The sequence below is a fragment of the Stenella coeruleoalba genome, assembly GCF_951394435.1.
Source record: "Stenella coeruleoalba genome assembly, chromosome: 11".
In the NCBI taxonomy this organism is placed as follows: domain Eukaryota; kingdom Metazoa; phylum Chordata; class Mammalia; order Artiodactyla; family Delphinidae; genus Stenella; species Stenella coeruleoalba.
This window is the reverse complement of record NC_137157.1, coordinates 45,378,104-45,402,080: the sequence shown is the minus strand read 5'-3', so window position 1 is coordinate 45,402,080 and position 23,977 is coordinate 45,378,104. Positions and strand designations below refer to the sequence as shown.

At 34.7% G+C, this 23,977-nt stretch overlaps 1 protein-coding gene across 3 annotated transcripts in view; it reads left to right on the top strand.

The window, feature by feature from the left end:
* The window catches only part of TBC1D15 (TBC1 domain family member 15), a 66,304-nt gene that overhangs the window by 7,003 nt on the left and 35,324 nt on the right, over nt 1-23,977 (top strand). For all 3 annotated transcript variants that reach the window (XR_013830563.1, XM_079937607.1, XM_079937608.1), the window contains exons 2-4: nt 14,444-14,542; nt 15,008-15,082; nt 19,341-19,479. Coding sequence is in view for 2 of the 3 variants with exons in the window: in XM_079937607.1 (XP_079793733.1) it covers nt 14,444-14,542; nt 15,008-15,082; nt 19,341-19,479 (313 nt within the window). In the remaining variant the exon portion in view is untranslated. The remainder of the gene's footprint in view (nt 1-14,443; nt 14,543-15,007; nt 15,083-19,340; nt 19,480-23,977) is intronic.

Sequence of the window (23,977 nt, the reverse complement as noted above, 5' to 3'; positions counted from 1 at the left end):
GGGGTCAGTGTCAGAGAAGATTTGAGGGATTTAGGAGGTAGGATGAGTATGGTGAAAGAGGCATTTAAGATACTGCGTGGATGGAATGTCTTACACAGAGTTGGGAATATCAGAAGAGCAGATTTAGGATAAAACATACTGAGTATAAGATGCCTGTGGATTATTCAAGTGGAGATATCAAGTGGCTGCTTAGATATTTGGGTGTAGAACTCAGAGTTTCAGGGCTTACACTGGCATTTCCTGGTGATACTGTCTCTAATCCAAAATTTACATTATTTATATGCTGAATGATTTCAAAGAAACCGAATTTTTGTAACTTTCTTGTTGTTAAATTTAGCTTATAAAATTCACAGTTCCTAAAGTTCAAGAATGTATGTTGTGTATGGTAGATGTTGGGTTTCCAGGTTTGGACAGAGATTTAAGGCAAGAATTTTATCCCTAAGCCTAAGAGTAAATTTCAGATATTTGGGTTGAATGTTTTCATTTATCTTTAGTTTTTGAAAATATTATAATAATTGTAACACAAAAATCCAATCCCACTTAAGTGTAGGAGTAATATAAAAATTTATCTGCTACTATATTGTGCAACTTCATTCTAACTTTTGCTAAATTAGAGGTCAGTAAGTTTATTCTAAAACATTTGCTGTGGTCCCCAGAGCACTTTTAATGAGTTATGTCGGACATGGTTCCTTTGGAAGAAAAAAATCTGAATTTTCTATTGCCATCAGCAGGCTGTCATTGGAAGTTTTATAAATATAATTACCTGCTTATGCATCTTAGCAGATATTTAAGAATAAAGGAGAACTTGAAGGGCCTGAGACAATTTTATTCCAAATGGAGAACTTTTTTCCTTTCTTTAGTACCTTTACACATTGTTCTTTTTTTTCCTCCCAAGAGGGTGGGGAGCAGTTTAGAATATTCTAGCTTGTGTAAAGATTTTATCTTTTTTATAACATTGCCAGATACATACAGGCAAGGAACTTTATCTTGTTTATTTTTCTGTTCTCCATGGTGTCTGGCGCATAATAAGTGCCTAATAAAAGTTTGTCGACTCAAGTTTAGATAATTAGTTTAGCACCACCAAGTGGCAAGTGTTTGAATGTCCTTGATAGTTTTTGCTCCCTATGGACACTTAATCCACAATGAAAAACAGGTAGGGTGTGATTTTTTAATTTTTTTGAGGCAGGATCAACTTCTTTTTCTTTCTTTTCTGCTTTTTTTTAAAGTAAAATATCTTTACTTAACGTATTTACTTTTATACAGCGTTTTGAAGTTTAAAAAAATAGACTTTTCCTGTAAGTTATTTTTTATACAGCTTTATTGAGGTGCCACTTGACAAACAGTAAGTTGCATATAGCATGTATAATGTGCTAACTTTTGATGTATATATACACTATGGACCCATCAACAGAATCAAGAGAATGACATGTCTACCACTCAGAGTTTCCTCCTGACTTATTGTAATCTATCACTACCTTCATCCTGTCCACAGACAAACACTGAGCTGCTTTTTGTCACTATAGATTAGTTTGCATTTTCTACAACTTTATATAAATGAAATGATATGGTATGTACTCTGTTTTTGGTCTGACCTTCTTCATTCAGCATAATTATTTTGAGGTTCATTCATGTTGCTGTATGTATCATTAGTTAACTCCTTTTTATTGCCATGTAGTTTCCTGTCGTATGGGTATACCACAATTTGCTTATCCATTCACCCATTGATAGACATTTGGGTTTTTTCCACTTTTGGCTGTTACAAATACAGGTGTTGTGAACATTGATATGAGTATGTGTCATATGAGTATGTGCGTTCTCTTTTCTTGGGCAAATATCTAGGAGTAGAATAGCTGGATTGTAATGTTAGTTGCATGTTTAGCATTTTAAGAAACTGCCGAACTATTTTCCAAAGTAGATGTACCATTTTACATTCCCACTGGTGGTGTATGAAAGTTCCAGTTGCTCCACATCTTTGTCAGCATTTGGCATGTTGGGGACTTCCCTGGCAGTCCAGTGGTTAAGACTTAATGCTTCCACTGCAGGGGGTGTGGGTTCGATCCCTGGTTGGGGAACTAAGATACTGTATGCTACATGGTGCCCCCCCCAAAAAAAAGAAACATTTGGCACGTTTGTTTTTAGAATTAATAGATGGCTTCAGTTTGCAGTTCCCTAATGACTTATGATGTTGAGCATCTTCTCATGGGATTTTATGTCATCCCTATACTTTCTTTGAAGTGTCTGTTCAAACCTTTTGCCCACTTTATTTTATTGAATAAATTGTTTTCTTCATTTTCTTGTCACTGAGTTTTGAGAGTTCTTTTTATCTTCTGGATACAAGTCCTTTATTACATATACAATATGATTTGCAAATATATTTTCTCTGCCGGAGCCTTAATTCACTTAGTTATAGTAGCTTTTTGGTAGATTCCAGTGGCTTTTCTACATAGACAGTCGTGTCATTTGTAAATAAGTTGTTTTACTTGTTCTTTTCTAATCTAGATGCCATTTATTTCTTCTTTTTTGTAGTGTCTGAAACCTCAAGTAAAGTGTTCAGTAGAAGTGGTAAGGGTGGACATACTTACTTTGTTCCTGATCTTAGGAGAAAGCATTCAGTCTTTTAAGTATATGATGTCAGCTGTACTGTTTCCTAGTTGCCCTTTATTAGGCTGAAGAAGTTTCCCTTCTATGACTGATTTGCTGAGAGTGTTTGTCTGAAATAGATGTTGGATTTTGTTGAATCCTTTTTCTGCATCTTTTGAGATGATTTATATGGTTTTTCTTTTTAAAATTTTTCATTGTGATGAATTATAGTGATTGATTTTTTAATATTAAACCAACCGTAAGAGTAAACCCCACTTGGTCATGAAGTATTTTCCTTTTTACATATTGTTGGATTCAATTTTTATTTAAAATTTTTGTACCTAAGTTCATGTGAGATATTGGTCTATAGTTTTATTTTCTTGTTTTTGTCTGATTTTAGTGTCAGGGTAGTGCTGGGCTCCTAGAATGAGTTGGGAAGTATTCCTCCTCTTCATTTTCCTGAGTTTGTATAGGATTGGTATTACTTCTTTCTTAAATATTTGGCAGAGCTTACTAGTAAAACCATTTAGGCCTGGAATTTTCTTTGTGGGAAGGTTTTTAACTAAAAATTCAGGGAATTCCCTGGTGGTCCAGTGGTTAGGACTCCGTGCTCTCACAGCTAAGGGCTCAGGTTTGGTCCCTGATCGTGGAACTAAAATCCCACAAAACCTCGCGGTGTGGCCAAAAAAAAAAGTACAGCAGAAACTAACACAACATTGTAAATCAACTATACTCCAATAAAAATTAATTAAAAAAAATTGAATTTCCTTAATTTATACTGGGCTACTCAGGTTATCTTTTTCATCTGTGAGTGTTGATAGCTGTGCCTCTTAAGGAATTTATTTGTTTTGTCTAAGTTGTCAATTTTTAAAAATAAACTTATGTATGTATGTATGTATGGCTGCGTTGGGTCTTTGTTGCTGCACGGGCTTTCTCTAGTTGCAGCAAGCAGCGGTTACTCTTGTTGCGGTGTGCGGGCTTCTCATTGCGGTGGCTTCTCTTGTGGAGCATGGGCTCTAGGCGTGCCGGCTTCAGAAGTTGTGGCTTTTGGGCTCAGTAGTTGTGGCTCATGGGCTGTAGAGCACAGGCTCAGTAGTTGCAGCACACGGGCTTAGTTGCTCCGTGGCATGTGGGATCTTCCTGGACCAGGGCCCAAACCCGTGTTCCCTGCATTGGCAGGCGGATTCTTAACCACTGCGCCACCAAGGAAGTCCGAAGTTGTCAGTTTTATTAGTCTAAATTGTTCATAAATTTTCTTAGTATCTCTTTTACTTGTATACATTTGTAGTGATGTTAAAGTTCTAATTCCTAATATTGTTAATTTGTGTCTCTTATTTTTTCCTCATCTGTTTGGCTAGAGTTTTACCAGTTTTATTCTCAAAGAACTAGCTTTCAGTTTCATTGATCTCTTCTCCCCTCCCCCATTTTTCTTTTTTCTATTTTATTGATTTCTACTCTGATTTTTCTTTCTGCTTACTTTGGGTTTAATTTGCATTTCTTTTTCTAGTTTCTTAAGGTAGATGCTCAGGTCATTAATTTGAGGCCTTTTTTCTTTTCTAATAAAGGCATGTAATGCTATGTTTCCCAGTAAGCACTGTTTTAGTGGCCCTACGCAGATTTTAATACGATGCGTTTGCATTTTCATTGAGTTCAAATACTTTCTAATTTTCCTTTGATTTCTTCTTGACCCTTGGGTTATTTATAAATATGTTATTAATTTCCAGATATGTGAGAATGTTCTGAAGATATTTCTATTACTGATTTATAACTTACTTCCACAGAATATACTTGAATTCTTTTAAGTTTATTGAGATTTGTTTTATGGCCCAAGTTTTGATATGTCTTGGCAAATGTTGTTGGGTGGAACGTTTTGAGTGTAAATTAGGTCCAGTTGGTTGATGGTGTTATCAAGTCTTCTGTGTTATTACTGATTTTCTGTCTATTGTTTAATCAGTTATTGAGAGAGGGGTTTGAAATCTCTGACTGTAATTGTGGACTTGTTTGTTTTTTCTTGCAATTCTATCACTCTATGCTTCATGTATTTTGAAGGTCTGGTATTAGGTGCAGAAACACGTGGAATTGTTAGGTAATCTTGAGGCACTGACCATTTTATCACTATGAAAATATCTTTCTACCTGGTAATATTTCTTTGCTCTGAAATTTATTTTTGTCTGATATTAATATAGCCATTCTAGCTTCTGATTAGCATTGGCATATCTTTTCATCTTTTAATTTTTAACCTATTTGTGTCTTTATATTTAAAATACTTTTCTTGTAGGTAGCATAGATTTTGGGCTTTTCTTTTCACTCTGATTCTCTCTTTTTAGTTGGAGTCTGTAGGTGATTTATAGTTAATGTGATTACTGATATGGTTAAGTTTAAGTCTATCATCTTGCTGTTTGTTTTTTATTTGTCCCATCTCTCCTTTGTTCCATTTTCTTTTTCTGTCTTCTTTGTGATTAGTCAAGTAGTTTTCATTATTCTGTGTTTATTTTTTATTTTCTTTGTTGACTAATTCACTATAACTCTGCTATTTCAGTGATTGCTTTAGGGCTTACAGAGTACATCTTTAGCTTATGACATTTACATTCAAGAGTTGTTATACTACTTTACATAAGGTATAAGAACCTAGAACAGTATACTGTCACTTCTCTTCTGGCTTTTGTGCTATTTTTGTTATTTTACTTTTGCATATATTACAAGCCCCACAAAAAACATGTATTCATTTATCTGCTTGTTTATGTTTTAAAGAAGGGGATTTGATTAACAAGAAAAATATATTTATCCACATAGCTACTGTTTTTGGTGGCATTCATTTCTGTATGTAGATCCAGATTTCCTTCTAGTGTAATTTATTCTGCCTGAAAGACTTACTTTAACATTTTTTGTAGTGTAGGTCTGATAGTAATTATTTTAGCTTTTATATGTCTAAAAAAGTCTGTATTTTACCTTCTTTTTTGAATATATTTTCTCTGGGTATAGAATTGTAGGTGAACAGTATTTTTGTTTTGTTTTGTTTTGTTTTCATTACTTTAAAGATGTTGCTCCAAAGAGGAAGGAGGAAACTTTGGGAGGTGATGGATATGTTTGTGACTTGATGGTGATAGTTTCATGAGTGTATACTTATTCTCAACTTATCAAGTTATATATATTAAATATGTATAGCTTCTTATATGTAAATCATACCTCAATAAAGTGGAAAAAAAAAGTATTGCTCCATTCTTTTCAGTCTTCATTGTTTCTAAAAAGGAATCTGCGGTTATTATATTTAATGTTTATTCCTCTGGCTGATTTTCAGATTTTCTGTGTATTACTGATTTTGCATAATTTGATTACAACGTGTCTGTATCTAGTTTTCTTTGTGATTCTTGCTTTCATTTTGGAGTTCATTGGTGTTTATATCTATGGGTTTATAGTATTAATCAAATTTGGAAAAACTTCTGCAATTATTTTTTCAAAAAAGATTTTTTTTTCTGTTTCTTTCTTCCATCAACTGTTTCAGGTACTTCAGTTATACATATACTAGACCACTTGAAATTTCCTTGCAGCTCGTTGATGCTTTGTTAAATTTTTTCTCAGTCCCTTCCCCCCCTTTTTTGTATTTTGTTTTATATAGTTTTTATTGCTATAACTTCAAGTTCATTATTCCTCTGCAATGTGTAATCTGTCCTTATCCAATTCAGTGTATATTTCATCTCAGACATTGTAGTTTTCATCTCTAGAAGTTCAATTTGGATCTTTTTCATGTTTTTGATGCCTTCTCTTAGCAAGTTCTAACTTTTCTCTAGTATCCTGAACATATGGAATTCAGTTATAGTAATGTTTTAATGTCTTTCTCTTTTAATGTTATTATTTGTGTCATTTTGGGTCATATTTAATTGGATGATTTTCCTCCTCATTATGAGTCATATTTTTCTGATTGTTAGCATGTCTGTTAGGGTTTTTTTGGTTTTTGTTTTTAAGCCAGATGTCAGATATTGTGAATTTTATCTTTTTAGGTGCTAGGTATTTCTGTATTCCTATAAAATGTTCTTGAGTTTTATTCTGTAAGGCACTTATGTGGAAACAATTTAATACTTTTGGGTCTTGCTTTTAAACTTTGTTAGATGGGATCAACACAGCATTTATTTATTTATGTTTTGTTTTGATTGGCATATAGTTGATTTACAAAGTTGTATTAGTTTCTGGTGTACAGCAAAGTGATTCAGTTAATGTATATATATATATATGTATATATATATGTATATATATTTTTTCTTTTTCACATTCTTTTCCATTATGGTTTATTACAAGATATTGAATATAGTTCCCTGTGCTCTGCAGTAGGACCTTGTTTATCAGCACAGCATTTGATGTGAAACTAATTTTGCCCCATTGCTGAGGTAAGACAATTCTGAGTACTCTACCTAGTGCTCTGTGAATTATGAAGTTTCCCACACTGATGGGAGCAGCTCTGTGTGAGTGCAGATTGTTTCTTCTAATAATTTCAGGTGGTTTTCCTCTGACCTTAAGTAGTTTACTGACGCGCGTGCATTGATCAGTTCTCTGCTGAATACTCGGGGATGTCTGCAGATCTCTTCAGTTCTATCTGTGTACTTTTCTCTGTCTGGTACTCTGTCTTGGCCTTGCCCAGTTCCCAGCTCTGCGTCCTCAACTCAGGGAGACCACTGGGCATCTTCTGGGTTTTCTCTCCTTTGTCACAGCAGGGAACTCTCTCAAGACAATAATCTAGGGCAATAGTATAACTTATCTCATTTGTTTATTTTCACTCAGCAGTCACCATCCTTCATTACCTGATGAAAACCATTGTTTGGCCTTTTTTTTCCCTTGCGGGAGGGTAAATCCAGTCTCTTGTTACTCCATCTTGGCTGGAAGGGTTAGCTGTTACAGGTTTTTTTTCCCCGCTCTCTCTCTTTTTTTTTTTCCCTTGGCCCCACTGCGCTGTGCTGGATCTTAGTTCCCTGACTAGGGATTGAACCTGTGTCCCCTGCAGTGGAAGCACAGAGTCTTAACCACTGGACTGCCAGGGAAGTTCCTTTTCCTCTGTATTTGGTGGGATTCTTGGCTGGAAGTGTAAGCTGTTACAGGGTTCTTTTCCTCTCCAGTTTTGGTGGGATTCATACCTCTTCTCATATCTCTTCTATATGCATCTCTTTTTTTCCCCCCCTTCAGGATCAGGCTGACTGTTTTACCTTGTTCCAAATTTGTTTCCTTTGTTGTTACAAACTTTGAGATCGTCTTTTTTCTTCCAGAGTTTTTTTTTTTTTGTGGGAGGGGTACGCGGGCCTCTCACTATTGTGGCCTCTCCCGTTGCGGAGCACAGGCTCTGGACACGCAGGCTCAGCGGCCATGGCTCACGGGCCTAGCCGCTCCGCGGCACGTGGGATCTTCCTGGACCGAGGCACGAACCCGTGTCCCCTGCATCGGTAGGCGCACTCTCAACCACAGCGCCACCAGGGAAGCCCGTCTTCCAGAGTTTTTGTTAATAAATATTTCTTTCTTGTTGGTCTGTATTCTCTTCTGTACCTTCTGAGAGGTGACATAGTTAGCAAGACATTCAAGAATTTTATGAAATGCTAAGTATTTAGAGAATTCCAGTAGATATTTGGGTAGCTGAAGGTAATCATCACATTTATAGAATGGGTTATAGCAGTTTGTAATTTATATTAAAGTTTCTTTTTTCCCTGTTCCATTGGTACTCTCTACAACAACAGCATTCCTTCTCCTGTCCCTGCCACCATCCCACCCCCCACCAATTTTTTTTGGGGGGGTGGCAGAGACACACAATTATTAATAGGTTGTGCTTTTCCCTCAAATCTATTTGATCTATCCTTCTCCTTCTTCTCAAGACCTGTCCTTCCATTGTTGAATTCATGTCATGATTTGCATCTGACAGTATCCCTCTGTTATCCTTGAGATATGGTTTAAATTCTGTTTAAGACTTCACATTTTGTGGGTTTTTTTTTTTTTTTTTTTTTGGCGGTACGCGAGCCTCTCACTGTTGTGGCCTCTCCCGTTGCTGAGCACAGGCTCCGGACGCGCAGGCTCAGCGGCCATGGCTCACGGGCCCAGCCGCTCCGCGGCATGTGGGATCTTCCTGGAGCGGGAAACGAACCTGTGTTCCCTGCATAGGCAGGCAGACTCTCAACCACTGCGCCACCAGGGAAGCCCAACATTTTGTGTTTATCACCAGTAATTTTTAGCATTTTGGTTGTGAAACAAAATTTATATACAGAAAATCACACTTACATAACTTAATAACTCACAAGGCAAATGTCTTTGTAACCACCACGGTGGTCAAGAAATAGACCTTTGCAGGTACCCCTCTTCCCCTAAGTAACTACTATCCTAACTTTTATAGAACTTACTTTCTTTCATTTCTTTATTACTATTAGCATTTTTTTAAACACTGCTATCCTGTTTTTTTTTTTTTTTTGTCCTCCTCTGTCCTCCACTTAGTATTACTAGGTACTTCCAGTTTTGTTTTTCTCAGTCAGTTGCACCTTTGTCTTTCATGGTATTTGATATCTTATTTTTCCTTGAATCACGTTTGAATTTAAATTTCTTGTATCAAACACAATACTTCTTGATTTCAAAAGATTGGATATACAGGAATCATCAAAAAACAAAACAAAACAAAAAACACACCAAACCACCCAAATCCTGATTTTTGACGACAACTGTATGTTCTGTTGTGTACAGTTTTCATACTGAGCTTTCTCTGCCATATGAACGGGAAGATAAAATGAAAACACATTTTTGTTTCCATTAGAGATATACTCCAGATATGTTTTTGCCATGTAATTTGTTCCCTTGTAAAGTATCACAAATTAATAAGTTGTTAGGGTTGGAGAATTTGACATAGACTTTTAGTAATATCTCGGGTATATATGCTAGAGAATTGTTTAGACTGTTTTATGTTTACATTTAGTGCCTTTGTATCCCTAAGGTAACAATCACGGGAAGTCTTCACTGACTATACATTGTCTTGCTATTCGGGATGTTTGGTGCTGATAACTCGCAGAGTCTGGATTGTTTGCAAAAGGAGTCTCAAACAAGTTGTACATCTCTAGTAGTATAGACTTTCATTTCAGTCTTTTTCTTCTCATAGCTTTCCATTTGCCAGCTTCCTGACATTAGTTTTCATTGCCCTTCACCTCCTTGGAATATAATTTTTTTCTTGTCTGTCTTTCTGACTTACATATTATTTTCCTGTTATGCCTATGAACTCTTCGTCTCCCCTCAAATCTTAGGTAGTGGAAAGAAAGAGGCATTACTGATGCCCTTTCTTTGCTTCCTGTAGCACAGAGGACCTACTCATGTAGCTAATTGGTGACTGCTTTAGATTGGAATATGAGCACATAGGATACTGGAACAATGTTGTCAGTTCCACATATGCTAAGCCTTAAGTTGATGGCCTTTTACATTATGTACTGTTCGGGCAAATAAAACTTATCAGAGCAGACCTGAGTCTGAACCCCAAAGTAATGGGAGAACCTTGATCAAATCACTTAACTTCTTTGCATTTTTTCCCTCAATTACAAAGTGGGAGTGATATCACATATCTAATTGAGTTGTGAGGATCAAATGTGATAATGTAGAAATGCTTTGTAGAGTAATGCATTATAGAAATATTACACGGCCAGTAATAGCATTTGAACCTTTCTTTTTATTTTGCATTAGAGATTATGAACAAAACCAGAGTAAGGAAATTGGAAGCCTGTTTTACTGAAAGTATTATCTTAGATGAAATTCCTGATATCATAATTGTTCCCTGTAGCAAAATAATTTTTCATTTCAAACAAGCTTGGAGATAGCTTTTCAAGTATTAATCGTTACCATTGATAAATGTAAGAAGCAGAATGTCCTATGGAAGAATGGTACTCCTTAGAAATCAATTCACTGTAGAGTTTAATGAAGAAATATTATCTTCATGCTATTGTTATAAGATCGATTTTTTTTTTTTTTTTTTTGGCCTGTGGGAATAGGGATCGAACCCAGGCCCTGGCGGTGAAAGTGTGGAGTCCTAACCACTGGACTGCCAAGGAATTCCCTGAGATCAAATTTTTAATTGGACTTCTGTTTCTATATTTTGAGCTGTTTCAAGTAGTTGATACAATTGTATTTTATTATATACATGTATCCACAGACTGTGGTGATGAACATATATATGCTATGAATAAAAAAATAAGTAAAATCATTCCCTATAATATTAAAATGAATTATTCAAACCAAGATGCTATAAAAGGGACTAAGCTTTTTCTGTGGAATGTTTAGGAGTTCAGATGGGGGAGAAATTAAGGATTTTTGTTGAAAGGCCAAATTGTTAAATAGTTAGCTGCTGTATTGATTTATAAATTAAAGGCATTTAAAAATTGTTTTTAGTCCAGTGGTTAGGATGTCTTGCTTTCACTGCTGAGAGCCTGGGTTCAGTCCCCGGTTGGGGAACCGAGATCCTGCAAGCTGCGTGGTGCAGCCTAAAAAAAAAAAAATTGTTTTTAGTCCTTTAAGCAGCATTATTTTGTACATGTAAGCAATTTCAGAAACCACTTTCCTCTAAGGAAGCCATGTAGAATTTTTCTGGTAGTTTCCTGAGACAGTTGAGATTTAATGGGTGAAGATGCCAGGAAATATGAAATCCACTCCTTCCTTTGATGTAAAGTCACTGAACAGGTCTGTGTCTCAGTTTATTTTTCTGTAAAATGGACATAGAGGTAATGAGATCTATTCTGACTCATTCAGTTTGGCTGTGAGGATTTAATGAAATCAGAGTGCTTTGAAAACAAAGTGCTATTCAGTTAAAACTTATTATCTTATATTTGAAATAAATTATGTACTAATACAGATTGTGTGTGTGTGTGTGTGTGTGTGTGTGTGTACGTACGTGTGTACGTACCTGTGCGCCTTTAAGTCTTATAAGACTTCATAAGGTTTAGTGGCACATGAAGGTAAATTTACAGATTTTATTCCTTCCGCAGAATTAATTTGTATTGAGCAGGTAATATCTCAAGGGTGTAATATTGTAAGAGCATGTAATATCACACTCTTCAAATCAAAAAGCTGAACATGACCGCTTTCGAAAGACAGTACAAGTCTGGGTTTGGGATTGTGGAATTTTGGGCATGTAATTTGTCCCTCAAAAAGTGCTAAAAAGTTAAGAACACAGAACGTGAGATGAGTGCAGTTTTGACTTTTTGTGAGGTACCTGGTACTTTAATACTTTTCAAGATATTTTCCCACCTAAATTACTTCGGAAGCTCAACTTTTTCTTAAATGAAAAAGAGAATAAGGCAACACTTCACTAACATATGTATGGGGAAGGAAGAGCTGCTTAATGTGCTTCAGTTACCTGAAGTATTTCATTTTCTTTAGGGTTCATTTATTTCATAAAGGCTCTGGAATCTCTTTAGTATTAATAGTACCACAGAATCTTTGATTGTACTATTAATGGTACCAAGCTTTTCTTGGCAAATGAGTGTCCCTTTTTCAGCTATAGAGCTCTTGATTGTTCTGATAGCTGAGTATTAGGTGACAATATGCTAAAGTGAAGTTTCTGGATATCTTTTGTCAAAAAAGCTTGAGATTTTAAGGGATTTTATTTTTCCCATAGCCTTTTCATACTTCTGTTTTGTGGCCCCTGTTTTATACATTGATAAACGAAAGTCCAGAAAGGTTATAGTTTATACTTCTGGAATTCCCTCTTTTTACTTTACTCATTAAAATTAATTTTTAATTATTGAAGTAATATATAACTATATATTTATACTTTGAAATTTTCAAGTAAGTTCAGCATTAACATAGAAAGTTACAGTTCCTCTTTCAACCTTTCCCCATCCCATTATCTTTTTCAGAAGTAGCCTTTGTTAACATTAAAGTGTGTCCTTCCAGAGCTTATTCTCTGTATTTTACACAGATATAGAGAAACTTTTAAAAGTGTAAGTGTCATCATATTATGTATAATTGGAAGGTTTTTCCATATATGTCTGTCTGTTTAATCTACCTCTTAACTTCTGAATAGTATTCTCCATAGAATGAATATCACAGAATATATTTTATAATTTTCCTCTCTGTGGTCATTTAGATTCATACCTTCCTTTTCCTCCTTTCCTACTCTACCACCCACCATGTTATAAATAATACTATTGTGAATATTCTTATGCATATCTTTGTGCACATGAGTGAATAAATCTGATTTTTCATTTCTATACAAACAGTATAGAATTGTTTCTCACCACTCCCCAACTCATGCTGTCCCCAGTCTTTGCCTTCTGCTTAATGCGAGTCTTGTGTTTAACAACTATTTCATTGAAGGCCATCTTGGGTTTTTGAGATCAAAACTTCTCTGGTGATCTTGATTACTGGAAGGACTCTTTCTTGACATGATGTAAGTCTATATCACAAGTGATTAACATAACAAGAGAGGCAGTAAAAGTAATGTGGGAGCTTTGTGGTGCAGTGGCTAAGAGAACAGTTCTCTGGTGTCAGACTGCCCAGGTTTCATACTCCACACCACCCCTTACCATTTGTATCGTTCTCTTTCAATTTTCTTGTTCACACAGATGGGCTCCTCATCCTAATGATGTAGTTATAATGCTATAGTTATAGAACCTATGGTCTTGGGTTATTGTAAGGATTAAACTATAACGTGGAATTCTTAGTGCATAAGTGTTCCACAAATGTCAACTGGGGGGCGATAGTGATGGCCTGTGTTGCTTGTCCTGCATTCTTGGTCCCCATGGTATTCTGAATACAGATGTGATTGTATTAATAAAAGGTTTACATAAATAGAAAGTACACTATTCCAAACTTATGTCAAAATTACATAAGTTTGTAATGTCTGGAAGTGACTACTTTATTTCCCTTTTACTTATTTTCATAATGAAAAAAATTTTTTAATAGTTTGAAATTGGTCCCAGGAGTAGAATCTTTTTTTTTAAATGTTTATTGTATATGTTACAAATATTTCTTCCCCATTTGTTCCATATATATATATATATATATTTGTTGTTGTTGTTTTATCCTTTGACCGCGCCACACAGCATGTGGGATCCTAGTTCCCCAACCAGGGATTGAACCTGTGCCCCCTGTGTTGGCAGCGTGGAGTCTTAACCACTGGACCACCAGGGAAGCTCCCTAGAATCTTAATATGTAACATTATGCCTTTAGAACATAAGGCTTAACTTTATAAACGTTTCAGTTTACTCTGGAATTTACTTAAGTCTCCCCTGTATTCCCATAGGACACTGTTCAGGGGCCATGTCTTAGTCATTTTCTTATACCTACTGTCTTACATGCTTTTACATATAGAAGCACTCAGTGTTTGTGAGCTTGAACTAGTTTAAACTAGTTTTTCCAAGAAGTCCTCATCATTACTTTTTAATAGTCCCATCTTATTTTCTATGCCACTGTGCTACAAAAGCACACCAAAATAAACTTATGTGCTGTTATGAAATAGTTAGAAATCATTAATTTTTCATTATATTTCATCTGTTCTTATTTTTGGATATTTTCAGTTTGAACCCAATACTTTGCTTAATGTTTGTTAAAAATATATGTTAAGTGGAATTTGCATATAGGGTCACATAACAATTAGCCTGACATCTTTGTTTAAGGAGAAGATCAAGATCATGATTATCACTAAACCAAAAAACTTGCATGCATAACAAAGCAAATTTCCTTCTAGTTTATCTTTGTTTGAAGTGCTTTTAAGTCTGAGTAGTATTTTTAAGATAATACATTTTTATATGAAATAACCAGAAACTTGGTTCAGGCATTATAGGAAAACATCTCTTAAGTTTTTTTAAAACGTTGAAATAGTATTGAATAAAAATGGTGTGATTTAATCTTATTTTTGCCATTCCAGATTATATATGAACAGGAAGGGGTGTATATTCATTCATCTTTTGGAAAGACCAGTGACCAAGACAGCTTGATTTCAGGAATATTACGTGTTTTAGAAAAGGTATGTTTCTAGTAAAAGACTTTATTTAATAATTGTTTATGTTTAAATAAAATATAATTTTAATTCAATTGTTTAAATAATTTAATAATTAATAATTGGGGCATTATCAGCAGGCTTGAATTTCACATGTAAGATAAAATTATGTAATTGAGCAATGGTTGTAAATTTAACATGGAAGTGATGTTAGAAATAAAATGCTTTAGATAAGCCAGTAAAATGGTATGGAATATTTTAAAACTTATGTAAAAGTTGCAGTAATATAATTTTTTTATAATGAAAGGCAGAGTTTAGAAATCTATATACATTGTTGTCAAATAGTGGTTTACATATGATATTCCATATTTAACGTGCTGATAAATTTAAGGGGTTAAAAATCTCATTTTCAGCTCAGGGAATTAAGTATAGGTGACTAAAAATATAGGATATTGCTGAATAGTAAATATGGTTAATAATTTCTTTCTCTAGGATGCTGAAGTAATAGTGGACTGGAGACCATTGGATGATGCATTAGATTCTTCTAGTATTCTGTATGCTGGAAAGGTATTTAAGAAAAAAATGCATGACTGAAGGAATGCCATTTTTTTTTAAATAAAAGCTTTATTGAGATATAATTCATATACCATAAAATTCACTCTTCTAAAGTATATAATTCAGTGTTTTTAGTATGTTTACAGAGTTGTGCAACCATCACCAATATCTAACTTTTGAACATTTCCATTACTTCCAGAAAAGAAACTGTACCTCTTAGCAGTCACCCCTCATTCCCACCTAACTCCAGTCCTCTGCACCCATTAATTTACTGTCTGTCTCTGAGGATTTGTCTGTTGTGGACATTGTATCTATGGAATCATATAATATGTAGTCTTTTGTGACTGGCTTCTTTCACTTAGCATAATGTTTTCAAGGTTCATCCATGTTGTAGCACCTGTCAGTACTTTGTTTCTTTCCTTTTTTTCTTTTTTTCTGAGTAATATTGCATTTGTGGATATGTACCACATTTTGTTTATTCGTTCATCGGTTGATGGACATTTAGGTTGTTTTCATTTTTAGGCTTATGTAAATAATGCTGCTGTGAATGTTCATACTCAAGTTTCCGTGTGGATACATTTTTCCTTGAAAACCCAGGAATGGAATAGTTGGATTAACTTATGTTTAATGTTTGTTTCATGTTGACATCTCACTATGGAAGGTAGAGATTTAGCTCTATCTTATCTCTAATTCACCCTGAAACTATGGCCCAGTTGTCCACATTTCTTCTCAAAATATTTAATCACATAGATGATCTTCCAATGTCATCTTCTTAGAAACTTTTCTTCCAGAGCCTTCTTACAAGTTCCTTCTGAACTGGTTGCTGTTTTGGCTTGCTGTGCAGCAATTATCCTGGGGATTCTTTTTGCCTCTTTCCCATATTTTAATCCCCATTTCCTGTATCCTCTGCTATCTTATATTTTGGTTTACTCCCTAGTTTTGGTGCACCTCCAGTGCTTCCTGAGAAAAAGGGTGTATGAGGGCAAAAACATTTCTGTTTTCAGACTTTTCTATCCTTATTCTGAATTGATAGCTGGCTGGCATAGAATTACAGTTTGAAAATAATTTTCCCCTCGTAGTTTTGAAAGTTATTGTCTCAGGTTTGACTAATTTCCTTTATTGATGTTAAGTCTGCTGCATTCTAATTCCTGATCCTTGCTATGTTTTTTTCCTCTTTAGAAGCTTTTAGAATTGCCTTTTTGTTTCTAGTGTTGTAGATGTTCTGGACATGTTGTGCCCTTGTGGTCTTTTTTATCCACTGTGTTGGGTGCTTGATAGGCTTTTTTTTAACGTGAAAACTTGTATCCTTTAGTTTTTAGGAAATATTCTTGAATTATTTTAGTGATGATTTCTTCTTCATCTCCATTTTCTATTTTCTTTCTTTCTGGAACTCTACATGCTTTGGACTGGTCCTGTAATATTTTAATACTTTACTATTTTCTAACTCTTTGTGTATGTGTGTATTATTTTCTAGGAAATTTCTTCAGTTTTATCTTCCAGTTCTTCTATTGCCTTTTTCATTTTTGCTGTTTTTTAGATTTCTAATACATTTTGTTATGTGTCCCCTTTCCCCTCTTCTAAAAAATAGTATCCTGTTCTTCATGGATGTACTATTCTTCCTTATTTCTGAGGGATAGTATTTTAGATGTTTTCATCTCTGTATATAGTCCACCTCCTCTAATTGACTTTTTTTTTTCGTATTTCATTTGGACTTTATCTTTTATGTAAACACTTGCCTTTGACATTTGGTGATCTTTGTATTGTGGTGCTCATATTTAACAGCAAACACAAAAAACTGATTATACTCTCTCTATGTATGGGTAGGTTTGTTAATAGTTGGGACTCAGGGTGACTTGGCTAGGCTGTTTTCCTTGGGGAATCCCCGATATTGAAACCTGGGTCTTCTTTTGTGGGCTAGTCATTTGTCAGAGAAGAATCTCCAGATTCCTGCCTGGAGAGGGAAAGCTGGATTCCACTGTTGTGGGAACTGAGTGGAGGAAGAGAGCTGGGAGTCTTGCCAACTTATTATATAGATGAACTTTCAGTTAATTCTCCTGTTTTCAGTGTATTATCTCTTTGCTCAGTGTCCCTGGTTTCTCCTAATCCACAGATAATCTGTTTTACCTTTTACAATGAATAAACCTTCAGTCTTCTCAACTTTTGTTAGTAGTCCTGTTTTCAGCTTAACCTTTATTCTAGTTTCCAGAAGTACCTGATTTACTAGTTCCAAGCCTTTGTGTGGGGTGGGGTTCTGTAAATGCTGCTTCGCTTTCCCTACTATTGATGGGAAAGTTGGTAGTGATGGTGGTAAGGGTTGCATTTTTTTAAATTGGGCAAACGAGGAGGGCTCCCTGAAAAATGACATCAGAGGAAGGACTTGGAGGAAAAAACACTACACTTTATAACTTCATTCATTCAGCTTTTCCCTCTATTCTTCAGTCTGTTTCTATTTCTTATTAATTTCTTTTGTTTATAATATATTCCTGTTCCTATAAATCTTCTTTTTTCCTTTTTTTTTTTTTTTTTTTTTTTGCGGTACGTGGACCTCTCACTGTTGTGGCCTCTCCCGTTGCGGAGCACAGGCTCCGGACGCGCAGGCTCAGTGGCCATGGCTCACGGGACCAGCCGCTCCATGGCATGTGGGATCTTCCTGGACCAGGGCACGAGCCCGCATCCCCTCATCGGCAGGCGGACTCTCAACCACTGTGCCACCAGGGAAGCCCCCTTTTTCCATTTTTAAAAAGAATTACACACTAGCAATACACGAATACATTCTTGTTATAAAAAATTCAAATAATAGAAAGTTGAAGTCCTGCTTGACTAGAACCCTGTCCCTAATCTGTCCCTGTTTAATGTATATCTTTCCAGACTTTTATTGGTACACATTTCCTATCATATCTATCTATCCATCCATCCATCCATCCATTCATTCATTCATCCCTGGTTTTCTCTAGTGTGTTTCTAATTACATATGTTCCATGTAGTTGTTATACTGCATACATTGTTTCTTAACTTCATTTTATTTACTTCGTTTTATTTACATTATTGAACATATATACACATGAACAGATATCAGTCTTTAAACTTCTGCCTAGCATTTTATTGGCTACCCGCTAGTTTATTTACTTATTCCTTCATTGATGGATGATAAGATATATTCAGATTTTCACTTTTACAAACAACTCTGTGATGAAAATTCTTGTATCTGCCTCTTTGTATACATGTGTATTTCTCTAAAGTAGATGAGAAGAGAGTTATTGTGAAACATGCATATTTTGAATTTTAATAAATATGACTCAATTATACATTTGAGTCAGTACTAATTAGCACTGTCATCAACAGTGTGAGATACAGCATTTCCTCACACTGTCTTCCATATTTTTATTTTTTAATTGAATGGGCCAGAAAAATTTAAATTCATCTTTACTTGCTTTTCTTGGATTGTTTCTGAAGGTGGACATCTTCCTTTGTTTGTCACTTCATATTTCTTCTTTGATTTGCTTGTTCATATCATTTCCTTATTTTTCTCTTTTGATGTTTGTTGATTTCTCAGTACATAGGTAGGAGTTGTTTTTGTATTCTGGATGTTTTTCTGTCATCTTCCATATGTTTTGGAAACATTTTCACACAGTTTTGCTTATCTTATGTGTGGTATCTTTTGTTGAATAGAAGTTAAACTTTTTGATTTAGTCAGATTATTAACATAGCATTTTAGACTTTTGGTTTTATTCTCTTTTAAAATAGAAAGTTCTTTAGAACTGAACATGTAGATATGGTATTTGTAGCTTTTAGCTGATTTTGATTAAGAGACATGTGCAACCAATGGTGGTTTAAATAAGTAACCACCATTGGGTATGTTCCTCAAATAACCAGAAGCCTGGAGGTTTGGAGCTATTTGCAGTGTTTGTCTTTATGATTATAAGGTGGCTATTATGTTTTTAGGCAGCATAGCTGCATCAAAAGCAGGAAATAGGGAAAAAGGGATGGAGCTTTTATTAGGAAAGCAAAAGCATTTCCAAGGCCCTACTGTTGACTTATGCTTATATTTCATTGGCAACCCTAACTGCAGGAGAATCTGGACAAGGTTTTCTTGTCTTTTTGGTCAGCTGAGCCAGGGAGAAAAGGGTAGGAAATAGTGTTTGGCTTTCCCACCAGAGGTATCTGCCACAACCTACAAACTTAATTTATATAGAAGCTGAGAAGACGTTATTGATTGAAATGAAATTCTAGTCTTAGTCCCTAAATATCTTATATGTTATAATTATTTTAGGACTCCAGTTCAGTCGTGGAATGGACCCAGGCCCCAAAAGAAAGAGCTCATCGAGGACTGGAACATCTGAACAGTTACGAAGCAGAGTGGGACATGGTTAATACAATTTCATTTAAAAAGAAACCACATACCAATGGAGGTATGAATTAAATCGTTTGAAATCTTAAACTGATTTGCTACTATATAATATAAACAAAAGTGCAAAGAAAATCCTTTAATGTTTCTTAGAAGAAGGATGAGTTGGTGCTTTGATTAATATGTATAATTCCCATTTATTTTATTTATATTCCTTTTTCATCTTTTTGTTGCTTTGTTGGTTGTGACCGCATAAAAGGGCTTTAAAAATATTTGTTCTGTTTTGTAGTTATTAATGGCAGAAAATAGAAACACTTAAAAAATTGCTTTGGCTATCTCTCATGCACATTTTTCTTAATCCAGTAGAATAAAAAAAAAAAAAATCATGTTATTTCATCCTAAAGCACCAGGGGGAGATGAAGTATACCACTAAACCATGCCGTTCTAATTTCAGTGTTTACTGGTATCTTCACAGCTCATTGCAACTCCCCTTTGTATATGTTCCGCATCTGTTCTCCTTTATATATACATTAAATTTATGTTTGCTGTGCGGTGACTACCTACATGTAGATAACAGAAAAGAGCCAACCTAGCAATCTGATAGAACATGTATACTACCCCAGATATGATCTAGCTAGCCCACCTGTGATGTGGCCCGCCTATTTGTGATCTCTTTAAAAAATATTAAACACTGTATAGAGTTAAAATTTTTTTCTATTGATTTCTTTGTGTATTATAACTAATAGGATATTTTATCTTTCAGTGATTTTGATCTCAGTTTAGGATTTATCCGCATTTACCAGATTCAAAAAGTCTAGCCTAAATTGACTAGAATATGTATTGCTACGTTTATATAGCATTGTTACTAAGTAAAATTGATTTTCATGTATGGCCTGGGGAATCATTCTCATACAGTAGTTATACTTTGTACTGTATCATTTCTTGGGAACAGTGGCAATTAAGAAATAGTAAGTCACAGACTTTCCATAACAGCCAGCTCATGCATGTATGTCTTTTTTTTTTGTTGTTTTGCATTCCCATTCTAGGGAAGGTTCTTAACCAGAACAATGCAGAAATGTTAAGGAAGGATAAAACCACAGGATTTTAGTATATTTAACATGTGAGGGATTTTTAACTTCTCTAGACTGGATCTTCAGGATTGGTTTATGTGAATTGCTATTTTTTGTTTGCCTAATATTGTTAAATCCTTGAAAATGAAAAAGGTTACAGAAATGAGCAAAAGGAGTGAGTTTTCAAAATTTCATAAAAGAAGCATTACATGTTTGAGAAGAGCATAATCTGACAATAAAGGTCTTTTTAGATTAATGGTTTTTTAACTGGCTGCACATTGAAATCACATGGGGAAGTTAGGCTTTTGAAAAAAGTACCAGTGCCTGGGTTTCATCCAGCAAATTAAATCATACTCTGGAGATGGAGCCTGGGCATCCCTATTTTTCTGTATTTTTCAAAAGCCCTCCTGGTTATTTTAGTGTGCAGAGTTGAGAACCTCTGTGTAGCTGTGTAGCTTAGCAAAAAACCCACAGATCTAAATACTGCTTATGTATCTTGGCATTGCATTATGCCTTGTAAGGAGCCTTTATTTAGTAATTATTAAAAGTTAAGGACACATTTCTTTTTCTTTCTTTTCTCCACTGTTTAAAAAGTTTTATGATAGCAGAAAGAAACACATTGCACAGTATGGCCCAGTGTGCATACACATGCACATATTTAACAGAACAAGGAGTTAATGAAGTACATTTACTCTGTTTCATCTCATCCCATTCCATCCCATCTTATCCTAGACTGTCTACCTCATCCAATCATATTTCATCAAAACTCCTTCTTAAAGAAGACATTTTCTAATCTTGATGTTTCAGAATTTAAATTTCTGCCATAATTTTTTACACTTTTGAAAAGCATTTTTTCAAATAAAATTTTTATTATTATAAACTTCACACTTTTTACCTTTTTTGTGATTCACAGAGCAAAATGGGGACAAACCTTTAAAAAAAATTGACTATTGAAGACTTTTTAAACTTTATATTTCTTAAATATACTGCTAAGTCTTTGTTTTTATATATTAGATCAAATGTTTTGAAAATATATCTTCCCAGAACAGCAGACTGCTGTGATGTTCTGGAAACCCATTCAGATAAAATGTCACGTCCTTGCTGTTAATTCTGTTCAAGACATATGGAGACTTACTGAATTGTTTTGTTTACTTTTTTGCTGTTATGGCCATTTTTCCCACGTCAGTGTGTTGGAGTTATTTTTTACATATATTGGGTAACACAGTAAGTTCATCAGAACTAATTAGCTTTATTTACCTTTGTTTAAGGAGAAAGAAGGAAATTTTGAGTTAACTGTTGGATTCTGTTAGTTTTCCTTTGTAACAACTTCTAATTCTGGTTAGCTATTATTGGTAGACCAAATTGCAGATTACTTTTCTGTTGACTTGGTTAGTAGATTATTCATTTATTTAACACATCTTTGACTACCTGCTATCTGCTAGTCACTCTTCTAGGCACTGGGGATAAAGCTGTGAACAGAATTAAGTTCTTGTTCTCATGAAGCTTATACTCTACAAAAGGGACTTCTGGGATTGACTTGTAATGTTTGTCTCATTGTTTATCAGAGCTTTAAGTGAGGAAATGTGTGAGGAATTTTCTTTTGTATTTAATATGTAATGTGTGTCTCTTCCATTAACAAGGGAAAAATCTGTGTAAAATTTTTACATTTGAATATGCACAAACTTCTGATATGCCTGCATATATTATTTAATATTCTTCATATGATTTTCTTGCATGACTTTTATTAAATACTTTTTGTGGAATTTAAGATAAAAAATGGTATCTGGTTTTTCATTGCTGTTTTGCTGTGAAAATATTTTTGGTCTTTGCAGATAATCTAGTAGTATGTATCCTTTCTACGTCGACGTAGTCCAGGTGCATTCACACTTAAGTGATTCATAAAATGTTGGAATTCTAGAATTGTTCTCACTTTCATATTAGTTTGTGATGGTGTTATGAGCTCTATAATATAAATTGCAGTGAAACATGATGTGTCGTAAAGTGAGCACGTGGTACTTAATCTGGTATCAGCCTTAGATATGAGTTCACCATCTGAACTGGTGTGGAAGTAGGCAGGGCACTGCATAGATAAGTTACTTAGCCTTTCTGGACTTTGATTCAAATGATAACTTGCTAGTGTCCATGAAAGAGTAATGGTGTCTGCATTCCTTGCCAGGTAGAGGTTTCTGTAAGCTGTAGGTTTCTGTGTCAGTTTAGGAGATTTTGTTGGAGGTGATGGAGCTGTAGTGTTCTGACTATATAGGAAGGTGACATACATGCAGGTCAGTACTGACTGATCTACCCTTTGAGTAAGTTCTATAAGCAGATATAATCTATACAGTTTATCTTTGTGGAATTGATAGTGTTGGGATGGAATTAATAAAGATTTTCAATAACAGGATAGTATGACACTTCTTAGCAAATAACATAAGAGAAAAGGTCTTCTAAAATTTCAGAGACATGACATGCTTAAGTCTGCGTTAAAATGTTCAAGTAAAATAACATTTTTAGATTAGAAATTAAATATAAGTATTAGATAACTTTTTTCCCTTGTTCCTTAAATTTTTATTTAAATAGATAATCTTTACATTGCTTGTTATCAATTGCAATATTATTCACAAACCTAGGATTTTAAGCTTCTGTAAACAGCCCCCACACACTAGGAAATGCTTTATTTTACATAGCTATAGTCTGGTTTGAACTGAGGTCTTAATTTAGTAGAAGGTTGATTTAGCAGGAAGACTGAATGTATTTATTCTCTTTGAAGCATTCACAACTTAGTTACCTTTTCATCCTCAATTCCCCACTGTTCTTTGGGTTTTTGCAAATGTCTGTCTGTGTACTCACTCTAATGTTACTTTTTTTTAAAATTAATTTTTATTGGAGTATAGTTGCTTTACAGTGTTGTGTTAGTTTCTACTGTACAGCAAAGTGAATCGGCTATACATATACATTATGTCCTCTTGTTTTTTGGATTTCTTTTCCATTTAGTTCACCACAGAGCACTGAGTAGAGTTCCCTGAGCTATACAGTAGGTTCTCATTAGTTACCTATTTTATACATAGTATCAATAGTGCATATATGTCAATCCCAATCTCCCAGTTCATCCCACGCACCCCCACTTTCCCCCCTTACTTTTTATACTGGTATACTTTTACCTTCACTCAATGTAATCTAGTAAAAATAATTCCAAAAGGAAGTGAGGAATAAAGGTTGGTTTTGTTTTTGTTTTTTTTGTTTTGTTTTAAATGCCTCTCCAAATGCATCATGCCATTTGTATTTGAGGGAATTGGAAAAGGTGAATATTTATTGAATATTTACTATATACTTGGCACTGTACTCATTAGTTGACAAGTATTATCTCTTTTAATTCTTAGGATAACATTGGGAGGTAAGTATAATTATCTCCATTTTACAGATGAAGAAACTGAGGCTCAGAGAGATTCAATTATTTGCCCCAAATCATTCAGTTAGTAAGATGGTGGTGCTGCA